This window comes from Cephus cinctus, unplaced genomic scaffold, assembly GCF_000341935.2.
Source record: "Cephus cinctus unplaced genomic scaffold, Ccin1 Ccin1_scaffold0215, whole genome shotgun sequence".
Lineage (NCBI taxonomy): Eukaryota > Metazoa > Arthropoda > Insecta > Hymenoptera > Cephidae > Cephus > Cephus cinctus.
In genome coordinates, this window is record NW_014332933.1 from 2,731,820 (window position 1) to 2,754,822 (window position 23,003).

The 23,003-nt window shown below is 37.0% G+C and overlaps 3 protein-coding genes across 24 annotated transcripts; 1 reads left to right on the top strand and 2 right to left on the bottom strand.

The window, feature by feature from the left end:
• The first annotated feature begins 49 nt into the window (after window positions 1-49).
• Window positions 50-12,755, top strand: LOC107265034 (coronin-2B). 15 transcript variants are annotated; one of them, XM_025082414.1, is made up of 15 exons: window positions 50-639; window positions 1,419-1,539; window positions 1,827-2,383; window positions 2,495-3,728; window positions 4,269-4,435; window positions 4,516-4,566; window positions 6,078-6,275; window positions 6,982-7,098; window positions 7,177-7,491; window positions 7,586-7,810; window positions 7,876-8,085; window positions 8,156-8,273; window positions 8,428-8,669; window positions 9,164-9,235; window positions 9,621-12,755. In XM_025082414.1, the coding sequence occupies exons 5-15, from the start codon at window positions 4,418-4,420 to the stop codon at window positions 9,813-9,815; spliced, it is 1,761 nt and encodes a 586-aa protein (XP_024938182.1). In that variant the 5' UTR covers window positions 50-639; window positions 1,419-1,539; window positions 1,827-2,383; window positions 2,495-3,728; window positions 4,269-4,417; the 3' UTR covers window positions 9,816-12,755. The 15 variants fall into 15 exon arrangements, with proteins under 15 accessions (XP_024938182.1, XP_024938184.1, XP_024938186.1 ...); XM_025082416.1 differs by having other exon boundaries at window positions 1,827-2,112; window positions 2,206-3,728; XM_025082415.1 differs by adding an exon at window positions 1,046-1,276 and having other exon boundaries at window positions 507-639; window positions 1,827-3,728.
• On the bottom strand, window positions 11,779-15,797 carry LOC107265040. 2 transcript variants are annotated; one of them, XM_015734014.2, is made up of 4 exons: window positions 15,137-15,797; window positions 14,058-14,213; window positions 13,647-13,793; window positions 11,779-13,443 (listed from the first exon to the last, which is right to left on the bottom strand). In XM_015734014.2, exons 1-4 carry the CDS (start codon window positions 15,201-15,203, stop codon window positions 13,235-13,237), a joined length of 579 nt encoding a protein of 192 aa, XP_015589500.1. In that variant the 5' UTR covers window positions 15,204-15,797; the 3' UTR covers window positions 11,779-13,234. The 2 variants fall into 2 exon arrangements, with proteins under 2 accessions (XP_015589500.1, XP_015589499.1); XM_015734013.2 differs by lacking the exon at window positions 13,647-13,793 and having other exon boundaries at window positions 15,137-15,772.
• A 146-nt stretch (window positions 15,798-15,943) lies between these two features.
• Window positions 15,944-22,962, bottom strand: LOC107265031 (cytosolic carboxypeptidase-like protein 5). Of its 7 annotated transcripts, none has more exons than XM_025082397.1 (11): window positions 22,702-22,962; window positions 22,308-22,482; window positions 21,952-22,205; window positions 21,537-21,875; window positions 21,185-21,456; window positions 20,966-21,119; window positions 20,775-20,871; window positions 20,301-20,601; window positions 20,008-20,215; window positions 19,739-19,900; window positions 15,944-17,194 (listed from the first exon to the last, which is right to left on the bottom strand). In XM_025082397.1, exons 2-11 carry the CDS (start codon window positions 22,420-22,422, stop codon window positions 16,442-16,444), a joined length of 2,655 nt encoding a protein of 884 aa, XP_024938165.1. In that variant the 5' UTR covers window positions 22,423-22,482; window positions 22,702-22,962; the 3' UTR covers window positions 15,944-16,441. The 7 variants fall into 7 exon arrangements, with proteins under 7 accessions (XP_024938165.1, XP_024938164.1, XP_024938163.1 ...); XM_025082396.1 differs by having other exon boundaries at window positions 22,308-22,447; window positions 22,702-22,960; XM_025082395.1 differs by having other exon boundaries at window positions 21,952-22,244; window positions 22,702-22,958.
• Window positions 22,963-23,003: the final 41 nt, after the last annotated feature.

The following is a 23,003-nucleotide window of genomic DNA, read 5'->3' on the forward strand; positions in this document are numbered from 1 at the left end:
AGACTTCCGTTACTTGAGAAAAACAGTTAAAACACCGTTCAGTATTATACCTTGTGTTGTCCGAAATCGATATGAAAATTGGCTTGTTTATTGCCGCGGTTGATAACAGGCGTGCCGCTTTAAAGTTTATCGGCTGACCCAATGAAAATTTTCACATTTCACATGCCCTTATCCATTTATATAAGTTATCAATCAATAAATGATTGACCGAGGAGAAGAAATATTTCTAGTTGAGTGCGCAGGGTTAAAAAATAGGGGAGATTCATCCTATTCGATCGGCCAGATATCAAACAAAGGGCCAGTAGCCGGTGCGTGGTGACATTTCAAGAAACGTGTTTAAGTCTTGGGTTCTTTGGTAATCTGTTCTCTGAAATAATTATACAAACTAGTGAAAATAATCAGTGCTATGCCAAAGACCTCCACGAGAAGATAAAGCAAGAAGAGCACTGACACAGGAAGGAGAGATTCTATCTCGTGAAAACAAGTGTCTCAGGAAGTGAACGTGAACATACAGAGTGGGATATGATTCGAATTAAAGAGGAACTTGTGGAAAAATTAGGCCTGGAAGGGAAGGATGATCCTCACAACTTGTTGAACAATATGGTCGATGTACGAGCGTGTTATAAACCTAGCGAAAAAGTAAGAGAATTAATATTTCATTAAATATGTTCCCCCTGTACCCTGCACGAAGATGAATATATTTCTCCCTTCGGAAGCCATAAACACTTTTCTTACTGTTTACATCATTCTTGCGTAATTCTCAGGGGATTAATTAGCAGGGTATACACTGCACAGTTGACATTTACATTTTATTATGTTTCTACAATGTCCCAGTGACATTTTCTCAATCGAAATAGTAACTCCCTAAGATCCCTCTAGTCCCAATTTTAGCGGACTCGTAGTAGGGAGGATAATGGAGCTACTATTCGATATTTTGGTGTCCCTCGATATTTGAGACCAAACAAGTTCCATAACGTATATTTTTAAATTTTATGATACCCGTATATATATTATTCCTATATACTTCCATGGTTCTATTCTTCAGTCGTCAAAAGGTCATGGAGTCTATTGCTTCTCGTATATATATATATATATTCCTACTGGAATGACTCAGTTTATATTAGCATGACGTGCTCCATTTAAAACTCTTGTCAGCCACGCACGACGCTTCACACTTATTTATTGTTGAGAAACATCAGTATTAATCAACAGTCAGTGTGGCGCCAACTCCATTACAAACGTTTCCCGATAGAGAAAGTAATTCCTATCGATACAGGTAAGAATCTAGAAAAAACGCTATCCCGTTTACTGTAACTGTTCGCCATTGTTGTTAATTCCTGTCCCTTTAAAAATGCCTATGGTGAGACGAAAAAAAAAATAATGAAACCTGTTTTTTATCATTTTTTTTTCTTTTCCAGCGTCTCCCCTATTCCTGTTGGATTATTTCCTAATCCATTCACGTGCATCCCGCATCCGTAGGAAAAATTCCACAGATATTTACTACCGTCTGCGCGATAAACCACGAGGAAATTACAAGATGTATGTCATTTTATTTCTAATAGATACAATTTCTTTCTCACACGAAAATTTTTACTTTGTCACTTTCCTCCGAAACGATTGCTTTGTTCATTCTCGATTTCAATCCATTATCGATTTTGATCTCTACGGATTTAATTATCAATCACGCTATATGTTATAATTTCTCTACGATCTAAGAAATTGCTAATTTATCTAATCGATCGTGATTATATATATGACCGCGTTTGGATTAAATCCTGTTAGCTAAAAGCCATAGACCATTTGCAGACTATTTAAACTTTTCACAGCATGCTACTGGATATCTGAAACCTGATAATCAATGGAAATAGGAGCACAACCTAATACGATTTGAAATCTATGGAAAGAAGCTGTACAGAAACCTTGAGTTTTCTACTTGACCTCCACTCCACGTTTTCACATAGAAAAGTCGTTGAGTTAATCGATGCTAATGATTTTTCTGCTCCTGTTGGTTTTCGTTTGCAAATTATTTAACGGACACTCCAATCATTCACCTCTCGGAGACTGATTTGTGTCACGCGAACCAGCCGGAACATAGTAATTAACTAAAATTAGGTAATCGACGTAGATAATTAATCTGAAGCAGGATAGGTACAGCACGCTAATAATAATAAAGCATCAAAGCTTTTGTCCTGCTTCATGCTATAGCCAGCCGGGATCAATTGACAGGCCATGTAGTCACGGTATGTCGTGTCGACACATAATAATCTGGACTAGATAAAAATTGTATAAAAAAATATATATATACAAGATATCAATGTAAAGCATAATAACTCAACGTTCTCCCTGTTAACCATTTGAGAAAAGTAATGGCGCCTAACCTACCGTAAGTAAAACCGAATCTACTTTTAGTCTCGAGGTTCTTGGCTTTCCCAGTTTACGAACCGTTGAAATATTTAACGTGTACACTAGAATATATCTACTGTATTCTCGTCAGGTCCACGTAACCAGCATAAACCACGAGACCTACAGGGTCAATATGTCTCCAGAAAAATACATCATCCATCCAAATTAGAAGCCTATGATGCTGTATTGTATAAACCTAGAGAATTGTCTGTAAGGAATGAACAAATGCAATCGCCATCGCTATAAGGAGACATGACATAAGATTTTCGATCATCATGGATGACTATTGGATAATAAAATCTAGACTCACAATAGGGCAACGAGAATCAATGGAAAGAAGAGCGAGGCCCAGAGATCTTGTCGCCGATAATGTCCTTTCACGATGAGAGAAACGCGGAATAACATTCATTGCGAAATTAATTGATTCCGCTAGAAGAATTCCGCTCGTGCCTTCATTCGACACTCATCGTTACGTTTCACGAATACAGTGCAGTCCGCCGTAGGAAAAAAAAGGAATGCTCTTTAGCTTTTAAAGAAAAACGAATGTTATTTTTGGCGCGTGCAATCTTTTTTAGAAAATTGGATAAGCAATCGGGAATAATGGACTAAGAGCGGGAGGAAATTTCTAAAAATATCCATCCTTTCTCTTGCGTCATACAGGGTGTTCCAGTAGAGGGTCTACATCGATCCTTGCCATGACGAACGATCGTTAAACCGTGTAATTAGGTTGTGCTTGCAGTTCACGGTAGAACACAATAGCTGGCACTTGTACGTATGCCTGATTAGAAACGCGTACGGCCGATTATAGGAGGAAAAATGCATGATACAATAGACAGTGAAAGAGAAAATGAAAAAGTGGCCACTGATCGTCTAGCAATAAGATGCTTGTAGAAAATTTATAGATATTTTATCTCTACGTCAATGGATAGTGTATCCAAATCTCAACGAATCCTATCAGACTTTGATCGGACGTCAACGGCCCTTGTTCAAATCTTCTCTTTGTTTTTTTCTTTCTTTTTGTACAAGTACTATCGCGCTATCTTGTTTCTCTTGTATCTTATATCGCTGCTCGTACTCTACGGAACACACTATACCCTGCCACAACTATACTCAGCCATGCTGCATTGTACTATAGTCACTGGCTGATATCTACACACCTTGACGCTTTCGGTCCGCTTTCAGTCAGAGTCAGTAGCTCTTGCGGTACAGTACTGGCTACTGGGATTAGAGATTTTGCTGCTAGCCGGATAATCTTAGTTATTGTTTTTCATCTGTGAGAAATACCAGTAAGCGGATCGGATGTGTGAAAATTGCTATTGAGAAATGTAAAATTGAGGTTTTTATAACTAAATTGTATACTTTCATATCTGATAATTGTAATCACGCGTGCGAGGCTTAGATCAATATTGGCATCTAATTGTCGTACAAGTGTCAAAATCGAAGGAGATATTGAATCTCTGTAATTTGTCCTACGACAGAGAATAATTGTTATTAATGTAAGCGTGCGCGATTTTTAAATTAATTATCAAACAACTGTCGGTAGAGTTTAAACATTAGACTGGTACAGGATCGTGACTTGTTTTATCACAAAGTGAATGCTTACTTACGTTTTCTGAATGTCACACGGGATACGTTTAACATATATATTCTTTTGGATGAATATTCTAACGCGCAAGGTGCTGATTGATAACTGATTGCATAATAGATTTGGCGCGCAATTTGAATAGTTGTATCAATACAAGCGACGTGTATTGAGCTTCTACGTTTCTTTGTAATTTCTTTATCCGTAACGTTTTCAAACTCTTATAATTTTATGAGTTCAGTAGCTGTAGCCGTGTGCTCTTGTTTTTTTTTATTTCTTTCAGTACAACGAAAACTGTGTAGCTGTTTGGTTGCTGAGAATTGAGTAGTTGAGTTGGTGTTGCATGGGCTGCCTTGTCAGTTACACCCCCCCAAGTCACTGTCACCACACATGACTGCCTCGTACGTGTTTTGAACCTGTTGACAGTCAGACATGACCAACGACAAGCATGTAAGTAAACGCTTTGTTTTCTCTCCTCTTTTTTCTCCACTGTTCATCATCGATCCTCTAACTCCATTATTTTTTTAAAGCCTGACGTCCACACCGCTCGCGTGTTCCCAGCAGGAACTCGCGTTCCTTCGGTACCTCCTTTAATAATTACCATTAAGAAACAAAAGTACACAGACTTTATTCACTTGGATGAACTCTGATCCGCAAGATCAGCGACTACGAGCGGCGTCCGTCGCTCCTGGCAGTGAGAGGGGAAGAGCAAGACTTTTTTTGACTCCTTCACAATCTACACAACTGTTCGTTTCTTCTGGTACAGAAAAGGAAGGATATAAAAAGAAAGAACATACTCCACGAGCACATGCTCGTCGCATAATTCAACCTGGTGCTTCTGCTCGGGGCTTTTGCGGAATAAATTTCCCCTTGCTAATATTAGCACGCCTGCAAATCATAGGACGAAGTTATACGCGCTAATATTAGTACGGTGCTAAAGCCCCACTCTTCGAAAAATCTTATTTCACTGGCGATCCTGTCCTGGATACGAAGAAGCCGCTTGCGCTGTTCGTTTCACTTCTTTAGATAGACTCAGAGAAACCAAGTGACTGGGAGGAGGATGAAAAATTGGAAAATCATCCAATAAGGATCCACCTTCGTACAGTCTTTGATGGATAGGATTGTATGACTGTTTATTATTGCACGCTGACGTAATTTTGAATCTACGTAATCCAAAACGTGACATAAGCCACAGACGGGCGGCCCACATAATTTTATTTTATATGGCAAACGTTGTACAACACAACCTGGACTTTTTATAATGGAACGGAATGGAATCGACTAACATTGAAATTCTATGTTCGTCGCTGATAGGCTTAGAATCTTAAACAGCTGCTTTGTAATTCTTTTCTGTGCCAATGAAACTGTCGATCTCGCAGCTTTTGACCTAAGGCAATGCTCTCGTACGAAGATTTCATATAATCGCTTGCGATACTTACATACAACAAGGACGCACACAAATGTACGGTACAATTAAGAACACACTGTTATTATCACGTGCGCCAAATCGTAAAGCGGTGCCTTCGTTTACTGTTCCATTGTTCGTGTACGGTATGACCAGTATTTTAGGACAGTAAGGTCAAACGAAGCATATTTGGACACAGCTCGAAGCACAGCTAGTGCAGGAAAGAAAGTATTGTAAAAAAATCAAGGAATACTATTTACATTAATGACGATAAATTTACTATGTAAAATTCACCGGTACTTAAAGCAAGTTTAAATAATTTCACGTACCGTGGCTTTCACTCTCGTCATCCCTGAGATCAATATACGTGCTCAAACTTTTCTGATAACGCAATGATAATAGTTAACGGCCTGGCTGATAAATACTTCTGTCGAAAGATATACAATATTCCATTGAATCCTTAACCCGTACGACGGTTAATGTAACTATTAGTTGTACTCGATGCATGTAACAAAACGTGTAAAAGACTCTTATGCAAAATGTGCATCGTGCCAGGCTTTTATTACGTTAGAGAAGGCCGCACGTTCCGGCACAGAGAGACAAACCAGCTATTTCCCGGATCGTTAATCCACGCATGAAACACACCGTTACTCATACAGACTACTAATTTCTTATTTCTGTTCCTAGTCGTGGTTCCGGGGCGTGCGGAGCAGCAAATTTCGTCACGTTTACGGTGTACCGGCCAAGAGGGAGAGATGCTACGACAACATCAAGATCACGAAGAATGCCCACGACTCACAATTCTGTGCTGTCAATCCAAAGTTTTTGGCAGTTGTCACCGAGGTTGCTGGTGGTGGTGCATTTCTGGTTTTGCCACTTGACAATGTGAGTCTCAGGGGATGAATTATTAGTGGAATCAAATATGTAAATATTTTTTTGAATTTATGGATCAGTGCACTTGATCTTGGTGAGAGTAATCATTTCAAACTGTCTTGCAGAAGGGAGTTACGTAATTTCATTTTACTATCTCCTACGAGGAGAGTGGTTGTAATAGAAAATATAAAAATTCATATCGATTCATGTTTATGGAGAGCTTAAAATCCTTAATGCTAATGTACTGTATTGTACAGATACATAAAGTACGTTATACTAATCAAGAATGCTGCTACCACGTGCTACGTGAAAGAAGCGTATACGAAGAAGCAGGAGAGGATTTTACTTTCACTGCTATATCTCGATGTTAATTGCAGCTCGTAAATCTGTAACGTGGCAGATTTTCCATGACTTATTCCTGTCGAATATCTTTTTCTCTTTCTCCACTCTCCTTTTTATCCCCCCCTTCTTCATATAATATCCAGTATCTTTCTCTTTTTATCATGGTCGAAATTCATTTCCATTTTTTACTCCACTTTCCTAGGCAACTATCCGTGCCCGCATTAGAGTAATGGATTTTGATCTTGTACTCCATCAGAAGATGGATTTACCGGTACTTTTTCTCAGAAGCCGTGTTACCATTTATCTAGGGTACCTGTCTGAGCTCAATTCCTGTTTTTTTTTCCAGTTTTAATCACAACTCACGTTTCGCTTTCAGACTGGAAGACTGGATTTTAATGCTAGCAGAGTAACTGGGCACACTGGTCCTGTATTGGATATTAAATGGAATCCGTTTAACGATAACGTGATTGCTTCTTGTTCGGATGACTGTACGGTAAGATAATATAGTTGATTTCTCTGTTAAGAAATTCCGTCGAACTTTCTCATGATCAATGATTATTCTTGTTTTCAGGTGAAACTCTGGCATATACCGGACGGTGGATTGTCCAGGAACCTAACTGATTGGCTTGTTGAATTGCAAGGACACAAGAGACGTGTCGCATACCTGGAATGGCATCCGGTTGCTGAGAATGTACTATTCAGTGCTGGATTCGATCATCTCGTTATCGTCTGGGATATAAACCGAGGGGAAGCTGTCAGTGTGATTGATAGACATCCCAATGTTATATACAGCATGTCCCTTAACAGGGATGGCAGCTTATTAGCGACTACCTGTAAGGATAAGAAATTACGTGTCTTTGAGCCAAGATCGGGCATTGTTGTTTCGGTAAGTTATACGTTCACTGGAGTCGACGATGTACCATGTTTGTGTAATTTTAAGAATTAAACAAAATCTGTTAACCTCTTTTTGCTTTTCTTAGGAAGGTGTCTGTCATGCTGGGACCAAAGCAAGCAAGGTTGTGTTCCTTGGTGGATCGGGTCGTCTCTTAACCACTGGCTTTAGTCGGCATTCGGATAGGCAATACGCCATTTGGAGTCAGCATGATCTGTCGATGCCTTTAACTTGCGAGACTATTGACTCTTCCAGTGGGATCGTATTTCCTTATTACGATAATGATACCAATATGGTGTTCCTAGCAGGAAAGGTAAATTTAATAAATGACTCGGGGTTGATGAGGCACTCTATTGTAACTGTTTATCATTGATCCAGGGTGATGGAAACATTCGGTACTACGAAGTAGCGAACGAGGCTCCTTGGCTGCATTATCTTAGTCAATTTATATCCGGAAATCCTCAGAGAGGACTGGGAATTATGCCGAAAAGAGGTGTCAATACTTCTATCTGCGAAGTGTACAGGTTTTACAAGCTACACGCGACTCGTGGAATGTGCGAGCCAATTTCCATGATAGTGCCACGAAAGGTATTAATTGATCATCTGAGTTTTTTAAGGGTTGAACTCTAATGTAATCTAAGAAAATTGTTTTTATCAGAGTGATCAGTTCCAAGAGGATCTATATCCCGACACAATTGGAACTACACCAGCTCTCTCGGCCAAGGATTGGATCAGCGGCATGAACAGTCCTCCGATTTTAATATCTTTAAAAACTGGTATGAATTTTCGCTACTCGTTTCGGCATTCACGCTGTACGAATTCGCTTTTACGTCGTCGCACGGTTAATCATTTAACCACTCATTAATCTCATCCTACCTAATGATTTGGGAAGTGATACTAACCAGCCGATGGTTTCCTGAATGCATCTAGGTGCTTTGTCGACAGGTGGTAGCATCACCACACACAAACCGCGTGTCTACAAACCTGCACAGATGCCTCCAGCAACGGATTTGAATACCAAGAAAAAATTCGCTTTTCTCTCCACGGAAACCGTGCCGGATTATCGTCCTGTTGAACTTCATGACATGTCGGAGAAGAGTCAGAAGACTTCGAGTAACCAGAGCACCAAGTTTCACGAACTCCAACAGAAATTTGGTAGCGCTGGTTTACAGGTGAGTCAAGTTCCTCGTTTACTTCCTGTAGCGTGATAGTCGTTTGATGTTGCTAGCTGTCTGTAGTCTCGACAATGAAGACTGCTCTGGATGCGACATTCTATTTCAAATCTCTACACGATGTTCATTTCGTGTATTTCTTGATGTAACGCATCCACGGTGGTTTTATCATTATTATTTTTATCTCTGTTAATCCTTACTTCAACGAGAATATGCATATATGCCTTTTATCGGTATAGCTTTTATTTACGCTAGAGGCTGTGAGAGCTATTTAACTATCAAAGCCAACGCAGCTGGATACGAATTTTACAACTTAAGAGGTGCACCTATGAATAGGATAGATTCACTGTGATACTGTATTTGTTATTTTCGATAATTCTTTCCTATGTTTAAATTTTCTCAGAACTACTGGAGGAAGATGTATTCATAGGTCGCCTCTTAATATTATCAATCGTTTGTCTAACACACTAACACTTTGCATGGTCCATCGCAAGACACCAAGATGTAGCACCAAAATCTATGAGCTCGTTAGCAAGTTTGGGAGCTATACTCATTATAACAAGAAGGTAGGTTATTGGAAGATGTTTTAATTTTGTTGCTGTTTAACTAGACTATTACACACTTTGATGTATCGTGCATGTCTTTCTTGATTTGTTGCAATGATTAAGGCTAAATTTTATTTATGAAATATAAGTAGGCTATCTGATATTTTATATTTATAACGAATAAGGGATACACTCGAATAAGTAGATTTTAAAAATTTTTTTCAGCTTGTGTAGACTGCGCAGTGTAGGTTGACTATTATAAATTTATTAGAAGGCTACATACTAACTGCATAGTGGCACCAAGCTTCTTCGCCTAGATCATTCAGAAAGGCACATATCATAGAAATATCCCTTACTCCAAGTAGACTTATTCTTCTCATGAAAATACCTTATAATATTTGTACAGAGTAACATCGTGACAACCACACTGAATGACAACAAGGTCTTGGAGACTGTAGACATCCCCAACAACGAGGCTGAACTCAGAGTAGCGTTCGCTCGTCAAACTGATGAGCTACGATTGGTTCGACGTCAACTGGCTAATAGTCAACTGCGCGTCAAGGAGTTGGAGGAGCAAGTACGCAAATTGCAGAGTCACTGAATTTCACGAAATATACATTGTACAGTTTTAACGGTTGGTAACTATAAGCAGGTATAGATAACAGTAATCAGCTGGACAAAACGTAAGAGAACAGAAATACCTAGGGCCGTCGTATTGCTTTTAATTCTTTGGCATTTTCGTATTGAACTACTGCCAGGCATATCGACTTACCTTACCGGAAACAATTTTCGAAAGGAGTACGGTTGATGATTGTTGTTTTGTAGACGTAATCAAGCTTGCCAGAGGAATATAGACACGTACGTTCTATTGAAAATAGAAAACAAATTAAAACAGAAAGAAAATAACAACGGTACCTGTCCGCGAATAGTGTCTGTGAGGAAAACAGTCTGAATACTTCGGTATACTCCGTGTTTAAGTATTCTCGATGCTAATTGCAACTTTTTTTTTTCAAATAACCAAATTCTATCATAACATTCGTGTTCTCACAATTCTTAAAATTGCTGATGAGACCCGGACGCTATATGTTTGTTATGGTAGGAATATAACATTCGAATAGATAGTATAATATCGTTTTCTTTTATAGGCAAATCGAATTTGTCATTCTTCTTCGCAGGATATATCCACTTGAAATTCATTCCTCTTCTTTTTTATTCATTCCTTCGTTCTTCCACGTAAACGAATGCATTACAGAGAGACGTACTTGTTGACGTGAGCCCATAATTATTCTAAATAATTTCGGGCCTCTGCACACGATAACGTTCTCTTTCTCTTTTTCTTTCTTTTTCAAGAAATTATTCAAATGCAAATTGCATTTCTCAACTACACAGAGCAAGGTGCTTGTGGATAAAGAGCTTTTGCCATAGTAAACGTATCAGCTAATAATATACATTTATATAATATATATACGACTATGCTACTATTGTACGTTCAAAGTCTGTATTTAGTGCTTCGCTATGCACCCTCACCAAATGATCTAAAATCAATGAAACAATCATGCTTCATTTAACCCCTAACTGCCGTCGTGAGAGACAGTTACGTTTCAACGTCGACATTGGACATGGGTTCCAATGAACCCACGGCATCAGTTAAGAGTTAATAATGTTCATAGAAACATTTTCAATCTTATTGCTAAGTTATTAGAAACGGTTATAAGTAAAATGACTGTTAATTTTTCCTTCTTCTCTCTTTGTCTTTCTTTCTTGTCAGAAACGCACAACGCTAAGTTCCATTTTCATTGAAAGCCTTCAAATTTTATATTCGCCACGCTTAATCGACTAATTTATATGATACGTAAGTCTGCGTTCGATCCTATTTAAAAAGTGGTTCTTGTATTTCATTATTGTATAATCAATTGTATTAACCAATCGTGCAATGAACACTTACTAGTATTCGATAGAGGTCGTGTAGATGGATTTTAAAAAATCACGACAATTTCCTCCATCATCCATATCATTAAGTCGCGAAATGCGCATATTCATATGAATTCATAGGACCAATATTCATGCATCTTTTAATGATTGTAAGATGAGACAGACTTTTTTCCCGTATAACGATTGAATTTTCTCAATGATCCATACAACGTTTAAATGTATTTTTCTTACCTTGTCTAGTTAGATCAATAGAGTATATAGATGTCATGAATGTTTAATGAACTTGAAAAAGTTAGATTCCTTCAATGAAAATTTACACACGTGATGATACTATCGCTTATGAAATCTAATTTTTTTTTCCCATTTTGCCTTGTCCACTATCGACAAGCAGCGTACGTATATAAGATGGTTCCTCTTCTGGTAGAAAATCTATTTACAACTCACTGTATTTAGCGTGCCTTCGCGAAACGACAAACTGCCTTCGATGTTTCTTCTTATATTCCGTAGACAGTAATGGCGTCAGTGATTGTTTTTAATTTATCAAGCTATACTAAACTGACACGAGTAGTAGATACATGGAGGTACAACAACGTGTGCAATGAACCTACGTAAAAATTGGATAATGCGTTAAATTCTTATAGAGTACGTTTTATTGCGGCAAATCAACACTTACTATTCTACAATTCACAAAAAAGAGACTCGATCATAGTTTACTTATGTCTACGATAATTGTCAGATTGCGTGAGAAGAGTATTGCACTTGAATGCGACGAGTGCAAGAATCATGTTGCGGAATCTTTACTCGATTCAAGAATTTATATTTACATTACTTTGTTTTCTGTCTAAGAGTAAACGAAGCTCTTACCGCTCGTAGCAGTCTGTACGTTAAGCCTCCCTGTATTAAACATCTGTAGCTTATATATATATTTTTACTGGAATGTATTAGCGATTATTCGCCAGGGCAAATTTTACACCTAACGCGAGCACACGTGTGTGCTGATGAAGATTAAGAACTCGCCAGCTTTTACGTGTTTATGGAAAAGGCTTGTTAGAATGGCGAACTGAATATTACATTGTAATTGTAGCAATTCGTATAGATATTAGAAGTATATTGGCAGGGGAACTGGTGTGCCAAATTTTTGGCACTCGACTCTAAGCAATCGACCTGTACCATAAGCTGCGTTTCTTCATAGGGTGGAAAGTTAGAAAGAAAAAAGGAAATAAAAAGATTAATGTCAAATTCCATAATTGGTACGACCAGTCGAAATGGTTGCCTTATTATATACATGCCAAAGAGAAGTGTGTCACGCAAAAAATGCACAAAAAAGAATATTTTACAGAATCATCAATAAATTTGTCGTAGCTATTCATTACCTAGATATCTATACGTTCATTGGCTATGTTCAACAGAAGGGATACTAAGGGAGCAAGAACATTGAATTGATCACTCAACTTTAAATCTTGAAACGAATGTAAAATTTCACTAATCGTATTTATTTGCTCCGTCAGTCCTGTTTCTGCTGAATGCAGCTACAATTTGTACGTATTAATGATGTACGTGAAGGATTTTTTTTTAACTAGCTTATTTAAATAAACAGCTAAATAACATATGCATCCTCCACGTCGTCTTATTCTTCGCTAATAGAGATTTCATTGCTTATCCTATTCCTTATGAGTACACTATAACGTAACGTGTAAGAGTAGATATACAAAAAAGCAAGAGCCTATATCAGACAGATTAATGATCTTTGTTGTAATAAATATCACGTAATTACATTTTACTGGACAGTGTGTATGCTTATGAAATTACTTTCAGCTCTCTCAGGTCACTTATATTATGTGTCTCATAAGAATAATTATTTCTAGGCGCTCCTACGATTTTCCTGACAATTCACAAAAATACGTCAGACTCGTGAATACCCTCTGGTACAAAAAATGCACAGAGGTCATCATGTAACAAAATGATAAAGGCAAATGAGATTCTATTTGGTAACAGTCATCTAGAAGATCACGTTTAACGTGTATACCAATGGCCGTCTGTCAAACACATTTAGTAACCGCACTAACGGTTTCCATCTTAGTCACAATTCTATCTATGAAATAAGAATCTGAGAGTGATCAGCAAACCGGATATAATCGTCAGTATGCTGGGAAGGAGACCGGAAGCCGGATTACAACCGTCCCCAGTACAGGTATAGATGCACGTGCGATACGTAAGTTTGTCTCCAGGTTGACGCACGTATTCGCAGGAATTGCCCCGATCTTTGGATGAACAAAATCGTTTGGTACCAATTCCATCTGTAAGTACAAGACATACGTGATATTACAAGAGTGAAGTCGAGGAAGATCCTGAAATGTTAGGTTAGCCAATCCGATCCAACGAGAGAGAGAAATAATATTTTATTACAATAGGTCAGTAAGCATGCATGGAGATTTTATGATGCAAAATGACTTGGAAGAAATTTTAAGACTATAAATCGCTCCTATCTTTATTAATTGACCTCCATATCTCCCCACAGATTTGATGCAGTATTTAGCTTCGAAGATGTGGTCGCAACTTTGTGGCTGAAGCGCTTCTACGGTCAAATCACCATCCGTGCATTTCCATTCGTCAGCTGTTGCGCACTGGTAGCATTCAAGAGGCAGCACTCCGTTATAGAGAGCGAAAGCATATTAATTTCCACGTTTAGTAACGAGTATAAGCATATTGATTGTTACACTTTGGGTAGGATTAGTTTTATAATGCTTAGGGAAATGCGTGTGGGAAAAAGGTTAATTAATTTTTAAGCATCCCAATTCCCATATGTGATCCTGAAACCAATAGCGCTTGATTACAGTTAATGAGTCTCGTTAGAAATTTTATTAGTCGTCCATTTCTTATTTCTCTGTCACGTGGTACAAGTTTCATTTACCCTCCAAACGGCCGACGACTTTAACGCAGTATTGAGCGCCATAAATTTTATCGCAGGGTTCTGGCTTCATATCGATGTCGCTCGATAAAAATTCAGTGCACTGAAAAGGGTTGACAGTGCTGCTACTGGTGCACTGGTAACACTCGATACTTTTGGCTAAAGGGATAAATCAAAATTCAATGAAAATCATCGTCGATGAGAAATGATACGGATGATTTCGTGAGTAACGTTGATTATCGATATAATGCGATTTTGATCGATATCCTGGCGTAACCGCATATACGAATTCACTCTCGTGTGAATAGACAGATAATGCAAAATCGAAATTACCATGGGCTATTTCAATCGACTGAGCATCTTTGTTATCAATGTGGGTAGTCAATAGATAATAATAGCCCGGTAATAGATTATTCTCCGTGAGAAACAATGTTGGTCCATTTTTTGTTCATACATATTATAATGCTAGGGATCCGATTTAACTGCTGTCTTTATCAGTTCAAAGGAATTTTTAGATTCTGCACGATGCACGTTCTCCAAATATCGCAAGTCGACTTTACAATAGTTTAATGGGACGTTGAAGTGAACCAGCAGATACTGTCAGTTTTAATTATGTACAGTTGAACATTGAAGTGTTATCAATAGGATTATCAAGAGGTCAAGAGTTATCATAATTTTGAATAAAAGAGCTACACACTCAATGGAAATTTATTGCAAACAGTAAACGATATTCGTCATGAATAAGACTGATTAACATTTATTTTTAATGCCTTTTGAACATCTTATCTGTTACAACAACAATACCGTGACTTTTGTATAACAAATTCTTAAGGCGCAGTCTAATGATTAATCTCAGTGCTTCAGTTAAGAGTGAACATGGCACGCGCTCTCGATACGTCTAATGAAAAAATTGTAAAGGAAAAAAAAAATGATAAATGAAACGAGAATTTAACAATACAAAAATGATAATGCCCCGCCCAGACGCTTCTTCCGTTTCGTGACAGTGACGCCCTTACTATACCATGAGGGGAACTCACGTTCCATAAAATGAATGTGGTGAACCGACTCAGGTAAGGACTTACCTGGTTCAAAATGAAGTGTAAGAAGCGCGAAGAGCGCAAGCCACTTGCACCCGATGTTGGCGTCCATTATAAAATTCGAAAAGGTGCGTAATAATTTCCAGGTTGAATTCACAAATGAGTTAACGTAATAAACACCTGTTTTCACTGTTTCTCACGTGAAATGAAAAACCTGCCTGCGCTAGTGTCGACAAACCGATGCCGTTTGAAATGGCTTCTACGTATGACAGACCTGATTCACTGCTTTGCCATGAAAGAGAGGAGTGGGGTCGACCAGACTATATTATATACTATAGTGATTTCAGCTGCTCGTTGCCTTGTGCTTCTAAATTTCATTATGCATTTACTGAACTTTGGAGTATGTGTTGTTACATTGAATTTAATGTTGTAATTGAGACAGTGACATAATCGAAAGAACTAAAGATATATCATAGCGGAAAAAAATTCTACACAAATTAACAAAGGCAACAACTTTTGCCGTTATAGACTACAACTTATCACAATATTTTAAATACTTGTAATTGATAATACTATTTAGTAGAATTTTCCTACGTGTATTTAATAATAATTTATTGTAGTTCTTTTGATAGCTAGTTCTAGTCTTTTCTTTCGGAGTGTATGTGTATATATGTAACATATATGTTTGTGAGTGGGAGACATGATTGCATTAATTAGGAATTATTAAAGGAAACTATAGTCGGGTCGCTACATCAGTTTCACTTTGAGGGGACTTATTTGCAATTTGAGTCGTCGGAGAGATGGCTCCTCAAACTGAAACTGATGTCACGGCCCAACTATATATTAATATTCTTTTTTATTGGATGTATATTGTATTTAAGAAATTTATTTTTATACAGCGAGCAGTGCACTCTTGGAAATAGTATATAGTTTTTATATGTAATATATATTATATTAAACTCGATACGATGTAACAAATGGACCACATGCCTTGGCGTTTGTAGAAACAGTTTCGGTAACAAGATGTCTGCTTTGAGATCAAAGAAATATAATTCCGACGGGATTGTGGTTTTATTGATTATTCTGGCTTTATTGGAATATACGTAATTCCGGTAAAAAACGATGAGCGTTGCTCCATTTCTCTGAGAAGTGTATATGTATATATATATAGATTCATACATAGCTATTCCGATTATCAAAATCCGTCTGATTTTCAATATAAATAGAAACGTCAATAATTACATCTCAGATGTTATTGACACATAGAACAATATGAGGAACAAGTAATTTTATAATAATTCCCATTAAATATTAAAAACGAACTTGTGTGAAGTTCCATAAATCCAGATCTCAATCAATGATTTCTGATCTAGCCAGATCATGGTTCAATGATTTATCATTAACTAATTGGTTTAAATTCTTTGCTTTAATCTTGGAAGACTTGTTTGATTTTGTCTGTTCGATCTTCATGCATTGCTTTCTGGCCCTGCCGAAAGCACTCTTTGCACTTTGCTTGTTACACAAGAACAAAGCTTTCGATGATGCCTTGGATGTTGTTTTCTCCAAACTGGATGCCTTCGATGACTCTCCAATCTCTGGACGAGTTTTTGAAAGTTTAGGAGACACTACCTTCAATCTTTTAGTGCCCTGTTTAATAATGCTTGTTTGCTCAGTTTGTATCGTTTTTTTAATAACATTATTAAGAGCCAATTTTCTCCCAGGACGCTTATGCCATTTTAACGGAGCTGGGAAAACAGATCTAATATTCTCAAGATTCCTTGTCGCTGCAGGATAGTAATCTGATGGTTTAAATAATTTCTTCTTAATGCCTATCCCAGGCACTACCATGGCTATGGTCTCCATATTGTTGCCAGCCTGACTCTTTGAAGTTTTCGAATTGACAATCTGCCTTGGCTTCTTAGTGCTCTTTATCCTCTTTACAACTGTGTAAAGACTCGTTGGCCGACGTGCTTTACTTGTCCTCTTAACAGGGTTCAATTCACTCGTAGACAAGCTGCTTCCATCATCCTCAGGAACACAACCCAGTTTTGGTCCAAGTGCTTCAACCAGTACTGTATCCTGTGCTGTAGTTGTAGTAGCATTCTGCGGACAGAAATACAATTGTTTTTGGATCCTAACAAGACCACTGTACATTCCGTCTAGAACGAACATTGATTTATATTTAATAACACTGAACACATTGATTTTATGAAGAAATTTGTGAGAGAGAGATTCCTGTATATTTCCAATGATTGATTACGATGGCGAGACAAACGCTTGTGAATATATTTACAGTAATTACAAAGAAATAAAATAAATATAATAATCGCTTCATAAAAATTACCTGCGCAGCAATGTATACAGAGAATATTTGTAACATCAAATAATAAGCGGATATAAGATATCGCAAATAAGCTCGCGTTAGTTGCTATGTATAAATGACATGATGAATTTAAAGCAGAGAAGAACACTATGTAGCCTATTTCAAGAAAAAAGTATTTTCAATTTTGTACATCAGGGTAGCTTGATTTTTTCTTTCATGTCTTTGAAACAGAGCTGGTATAACATTGGGACCAGTTAGGACAAGCAGGTGCAAAATAAAATTAAAGCAAATAAATGCGTACTAATAAACTTTAAATTTATTAACACAGATATAGATATAAAACGGTACATTGTAAAACGCAGTACATTGATTGTATAAGTTGTACTCTGCAAAGTGCAAATTTACCGTCAGCCTTGAAAGTTACCTAATTGAATTCTGAAAAGCAGAAAGGTGTACGTAAAAACCTCTAATTCATAACGATAAAAGAAAAATCAAGAATTGGATACCGTGTGAAATTGAAGAATGATACGAACAAAAGGATGATAATCGTATAATCAATAAATACAAAGAATGAATTAAAAGCAACGTAATTAAAGTTCAAGAGAGATCAAGATTTTAACTGTAAATAGGAAACAAACAATACAAAAAGGTAATACTGTTGAATTCCAGTATTTTTAAATGTCTATCATCAATTTGATTCTAATGAATAGGCATCCAATTCCAGTTTCATTCGTTAGAGACTTCGTTTCCATTTTCTACGTCACACAACGATTCGTCACACAACTTTCCAAACAGCTTTAACAGACCCAACAATTTCTATGAACGCTCACACTGAATTAGAATTTTATTTCTTATGATACAGAGATTTACTAAGGTTTTTCTGTTTTGTTCTCTTGGATCGGCATGTCCTAGCTGAACAAGTCCCCATCACCCAGCGACATAACTCATTGACGACACATATCATTACGCTGTTTTTCGCTAAAGAAATGGACATCGTTAATTACATAAAGATACGACTATCAATCGCAATAGCTCATTGATACTTTTATTTCTCTTATCTTTTGTTTTGCGCTTGAAATGGCAACACAAAAAGAAAAAAATACGACTAAAATCGAGTTCTGAATAAACTTGCATTGCTTGTAGCTATCTCTACATATACTCTAATACAGTAGAACCTGGATTTATTCGAGCATGCACTATTGAAATTCGTAATTATTCGAGCTGGCATCGAATTCGCCTGACTTTGTGTTGTTCAAACTACAGCAGCTAGTAACTCATATTATCCAAAGCTTATCAAAACGTACATTGGCAAGTGTGCGACATACATCCAGTGGCACTTTCACAGTAGACACGATTACTCGTGGCTAATTGCATAAAATGTTACTTCATTAAAAAATTGAATCCATTTTATCGAAGTTTTTCGATTATCCAAACTCGGGTTGGTACACAATACCTCGAATGATCAAAGTTCTACTGTATATTGCAACGATTGGCTAAGAAAAGCCTACAGTCAAGCGATACATTCGTCTTTGGTAAATCTAAATCGTATAAAAACACAGGATAGGCTCTAAGATAGAAAGATCGTATAAAAGAGTCAAAATGGACAAGTACAATGAAAAAGTACGTGGAAATATTTATTTGCAAAACGACGAACTTATGGAATTGTTAGAATTAGGTATAAATGGAGAGACGGTCATACCTACGAGGAGCGCACATATTAATTAGCTGTTCGTTTTGCAAAATTGTCTATTAAGAGAAAATAATATGAAAATATTATTGTCATGCCAGTCGACTGAAATAAATAAATTAATTGATTGGATTAAAATAACTTAACGGCACTAGAGATCTAATCCACTAGCTTGTACTAAAAGCACGGGATATAGATTAGTTGCAAATTAATGATTTACATGGGCACTGCCGCCCTGTATACCGTTTATAAAAAAAATGCAAGTTCAAGTATAGCTTCCAAGCTTGAAGAGGAACTTAGAAATAATGAAAATAACTTATGCAGAGAGTCGATGGTATATTCTACTGCAATGAATTTATGAGCTTAAGCCTTTCAATATGTATGACATATGTATATGCATGTCGGTTGTGCCTACCAAGTGGATAGGAAAAAATAACGTATAAATAAAATCTCTCTCCCACTTTCGCAGTCGTAACGTAAAGCCACTTTACGTTTTAGTTCAATTGATTATGCTCCTTGGCACAATTGCACGAACAAACACAAACGTTATAGCAACACGTGACGTAAATTAAGAGACGACACACTGTCTTATCTCAGTCTCTATAACGTCATTTTCATTCTCTGCGTTTGGATTTACCTTATTTAGCGGCTTGTTGAACGAGGCTGTAAAATTGTTCACGTACGTTAATTTCAAGTAGGTTCTTACGCCTCTCAGTGAACGATATTGGCTATTGGGTAGTCGGCTGTTTGGATTATTATTCGTCATATCAAGAATCGATGGACCTAGTGCTGCGCCAACCTGTGTGGAGTCACAAAGAGTAGAGTAGAGTGAAAGAGTAATACTTGTAAAAAGTAATACAATATTGTATTCGTTGATAAACTACAACAACTAATCAATGATTTTACCTCTTCGAACACTGCCGGTGTATATTTAGGCGGGACGAACATATGCGCCTGATTTTTATTAGATCCATCACGAATCTTTGCTGGTATGGAATTGACCAGTCTTCCCGAATTGTAATTACACTCTAAAGTGTAGCTGCGAACAAGTCCTGTCAATTTATGTACCGCCACTCGACCTGATCCTTCTCGTGACATACCGTCACGCTTGTCACTGTACAAATCAGAAAAATAATTTGTTAAATATTATATGGAACGTAGACTTCCCAGGTTTGTATTGCAATGGGTCCATTACTTACATAAGATACATATTTCTTTCAGCAAAGTTGCAGGAGGTGAAGTGAAAATTAGGATTATTGATGGACATCAATTTCGGAAGTAACATGCACATTATTGTATCTTCAGGGTCATCGAAATAGTTGCCGTACATGAAGACGCCCTTCTTCGAGGCGTGACCATGTAGGTCAATGTATAAGAACAGTCCAGAATCTTCAGGTTGCACTTTTACTTGTCGGACTGCAGTAGCATCTTTTTTGTTGCATGCATCCGCTGAATTTTCGATGCTTTGTTCTACGGTACGAGAAAGGTCTTCACCTTCTGCTATTCGAAAGAATAAGCAATGCCAGATAATGAGTGGATTTGAAATTGCAGAAATCAATCAATTGAAAAATTTAATATTAGTTGCAAAAGGAAGTATACTAGAGTAATGAATTTATCAATGCTAACTTATAGAAAGATATTAAACGAATGTAGTGATTCTTGGAAAAGCTTACCGTGCAGATTAATTTTTGTAATTTCTTTGGAAGATTCGCAACTGCGTTTGGATTCTGATTCGCCTATGTTTTTTTCATCAAGCGTCATTGACGTCACCTGTTGCAAACCGAGAAACCAGATTTAGATTTAGATGTTGGAAAAGAACTGACTGCTTATATATAGATTGCATATTAAAATTTTTTACAATTACCTGTTGGAGTAACTTATTTGTTGTATCTTTAATTACGTTTAGTAAAGATTCATTTATATCTGATGCACTACCACTGTTCACGTCTAAGCTAATATTTTCAAATTCTTTTTCCGATTCCATTTCGTCTGGTAATTCATAACAGTAATGATAGTATCTAGAAGATAGGTAATGAAGTGATCAGTAGTCATAACTTAAAAGTTTGCAAATATTGTAAATTACCTGATTAAAGCTCTTGCAGCGTATATTGTCGGATGATTCTTTACTGAAGGATTAAGATACACTCTATTTAAGTTCACACCCCTTGTATCCATCCGATAATGACCTCTGACCACACCATCAGGGTTGAGCATCGGAATCATTTTGAACACATATAGACGACGTAGATTGATCGCCATTGGATCATCTTGAGTCAGTAGTAAGTTGAGGAAACCGTTAAAAACAAAACTTGAAGGCGTCTCGCCTGGATGGACCCGTGCGCTTACAAAAATGACCTACGCAAAGATGTTTAATGATGATTGGTTACTAGTTAAGAATATTTTCTTACGGATATTTTTTAAACAAATAAACGAACCTTCTTTCCCTTAAATTTAAAAGGCCTCTCCTCGTTCTTTTCTGGAAACATATTTTTCAGCCTATCCTCTCTCTCCGTGGATATGTTGTGATGCGAGCTTATAGTGAGTAGGTCGAGTCTGCGTCCTTCCAATGACGTTGTAGCACACTCTCTATGATAATAGATATCATCCGCAGTGACTGTATTTTTTTTAATCATTTTAGTACCAATCTTTTTCAAATATTGCTGAAGATCAGTGTACGTAAATGGATAGGTGAAAGCGATGTAAGTGATGGCCTTAGGATTTTCAGATGTACGGTATACAAACGATAGTGTGAATTCACTACCTTTGTGATCCAACTATAATTTAAAATTCTTATGAAGATTAAGCGTTTAAATAAGATGAAACTTATAGCAAATAAAATTAGATATGTACACTGTAGGTAGGCTTCTCTCGTATTCTTTCCCACTGAGGATGACCTGGTATGGTTTTGTATACTGGACACATACCCTGACTAAACATTTTCACCTGTTTATTAAGATTTACCACATTGATCTTAACATAAGCACCCTGCACACTTGCTTTGACGCCAAAATGAAACCAGGTCCTGTTGGAATTTTGAAATTCAGTTCCATGGCAATCGTGCTTAGTCCACACATTAAACTCATAGTCCGGTGCTTCTTCGGAATCTACACTTTTACAGGATTTACCCTCATTCTCGCAACCATCTTTAAAACATAATAGTTATAAGTAATACTAATTTACAAATATCCAAGAAAATGTTATATTACCATTGTCAGTTGTCTCGCTTCTTTTGACCTGTTCAACCTTGGCTAAATTGGCAGAGTCAAAGTTGTTATAAAACACGAAACTGCCACATATTATATCTTCCGTTGCGGTTGCCATGGTACGACACACGTTACATGATTTCCTACAAAATATTTATTTGTCAATATCGCTCAGTCTCTATAAATCAATAAAAACAAAATTTCAAATTTCATAAAACAGCACCAAAATCTTTCCTCTGTACATACTTGCATGCCAATTAAAGGCTTCAAATAATTTTCATGAATAAAACCATTATAAATTACAAATAACAAAGCGTAATTGCTATTATTGACAGTTCTTGACAGATCATATGATTTCTATTTACATCTCCAAAATAGTGACACTTTTCTAACAAACCTTTCTGACAACGAAAATATCCTTTCTTCTCATGTTTCTTCACTAACGAATATTCCATAAATTCATTTTCATGACGATACCGTGTGTATTCTTTTCGAATGACTTTAAATATATTTGCTTTTCATAGTTTTATTCTTTATGAACTTACGGACGAGTCCATTTCATTAATGTTTTTTTTCCACTGGCCACAACCACGAACTAGATGCTTATGAAGAAAACCAACTGTATGTGAATGTTGCATCTGACGACCTTCCCCCGGAATAGAAAAGAAAAATTCAATGGTATATATATACATATAGATT

Excerpts from the sequence above, each read along its gene's own strand:
- LOC107265034 (XM_015733994.2), top strand. The coding sequence starts at position 523 with ATGATTCGAATTAAAGAGGAACTTGTGGAAAAATTAGGCCTGGAAGGG. Across the intron at positions 6,276-6,981 it reads TGGTTTTGCCACTTGACAAT|ACTGGAAGACTGGATTTTAA; the intron begins GTGAGTCTCAGG and ends TTTCGCTTTCAG. Across the intron at positions 7,492-7,585 it reads GATCGGGCATTGTTGTTTCG|GAAGGTGTCTGTCATGCTGG; the intron begins GTAAGTTATACG and ends TGCTTTTCTTAG.
- LOC107265040 (XM_015734014.2), bottom strand. The coding sequence starts at position 15,203 with ATGGACGCCAACATCGGGTGCAAGTGGCTTGCGCTCTTCGCGCTTCTT. Across the intron at positions 14,214-15,136 it reads TACACTTCATTTTGAACCAG|CCAAAAGTATCGAGTGTTAC; the intron begins GTAAGTCCTTAC and ends TTATCCCTTTAG. Across the intron at positions 13,444-13,646 it reads ATCTGTGGGGAGATATGGAG|ATGGAATTGGTACCAAACGA; the intron begins GTCAATTAATAA and ends TTGTACTTACAG.
- LOC107265031 (XM_025082395.1), bottom strand. The coding sequence starts at position 22,422 with ATGGCAACCGCAACGGAAGATATAATATGTGGCAGTTTCGTGTTTTAT. Across the intron at positions 20,872-20,965 it reads CAAATAAGTTACTCCAACAG|GTGACGTCAATGACGCTTGA; the intron begins GTAATTGTAAAA and ends GGTTTGCAACAG. Across the intron at positions 20,602-20,774 it reads TACAAAAATTAATCTGCACG|CAGAAGGTGAAGACCTTTCT; the intron begins GTAAGCTTTTCC and ends TCTTTCGAATAG.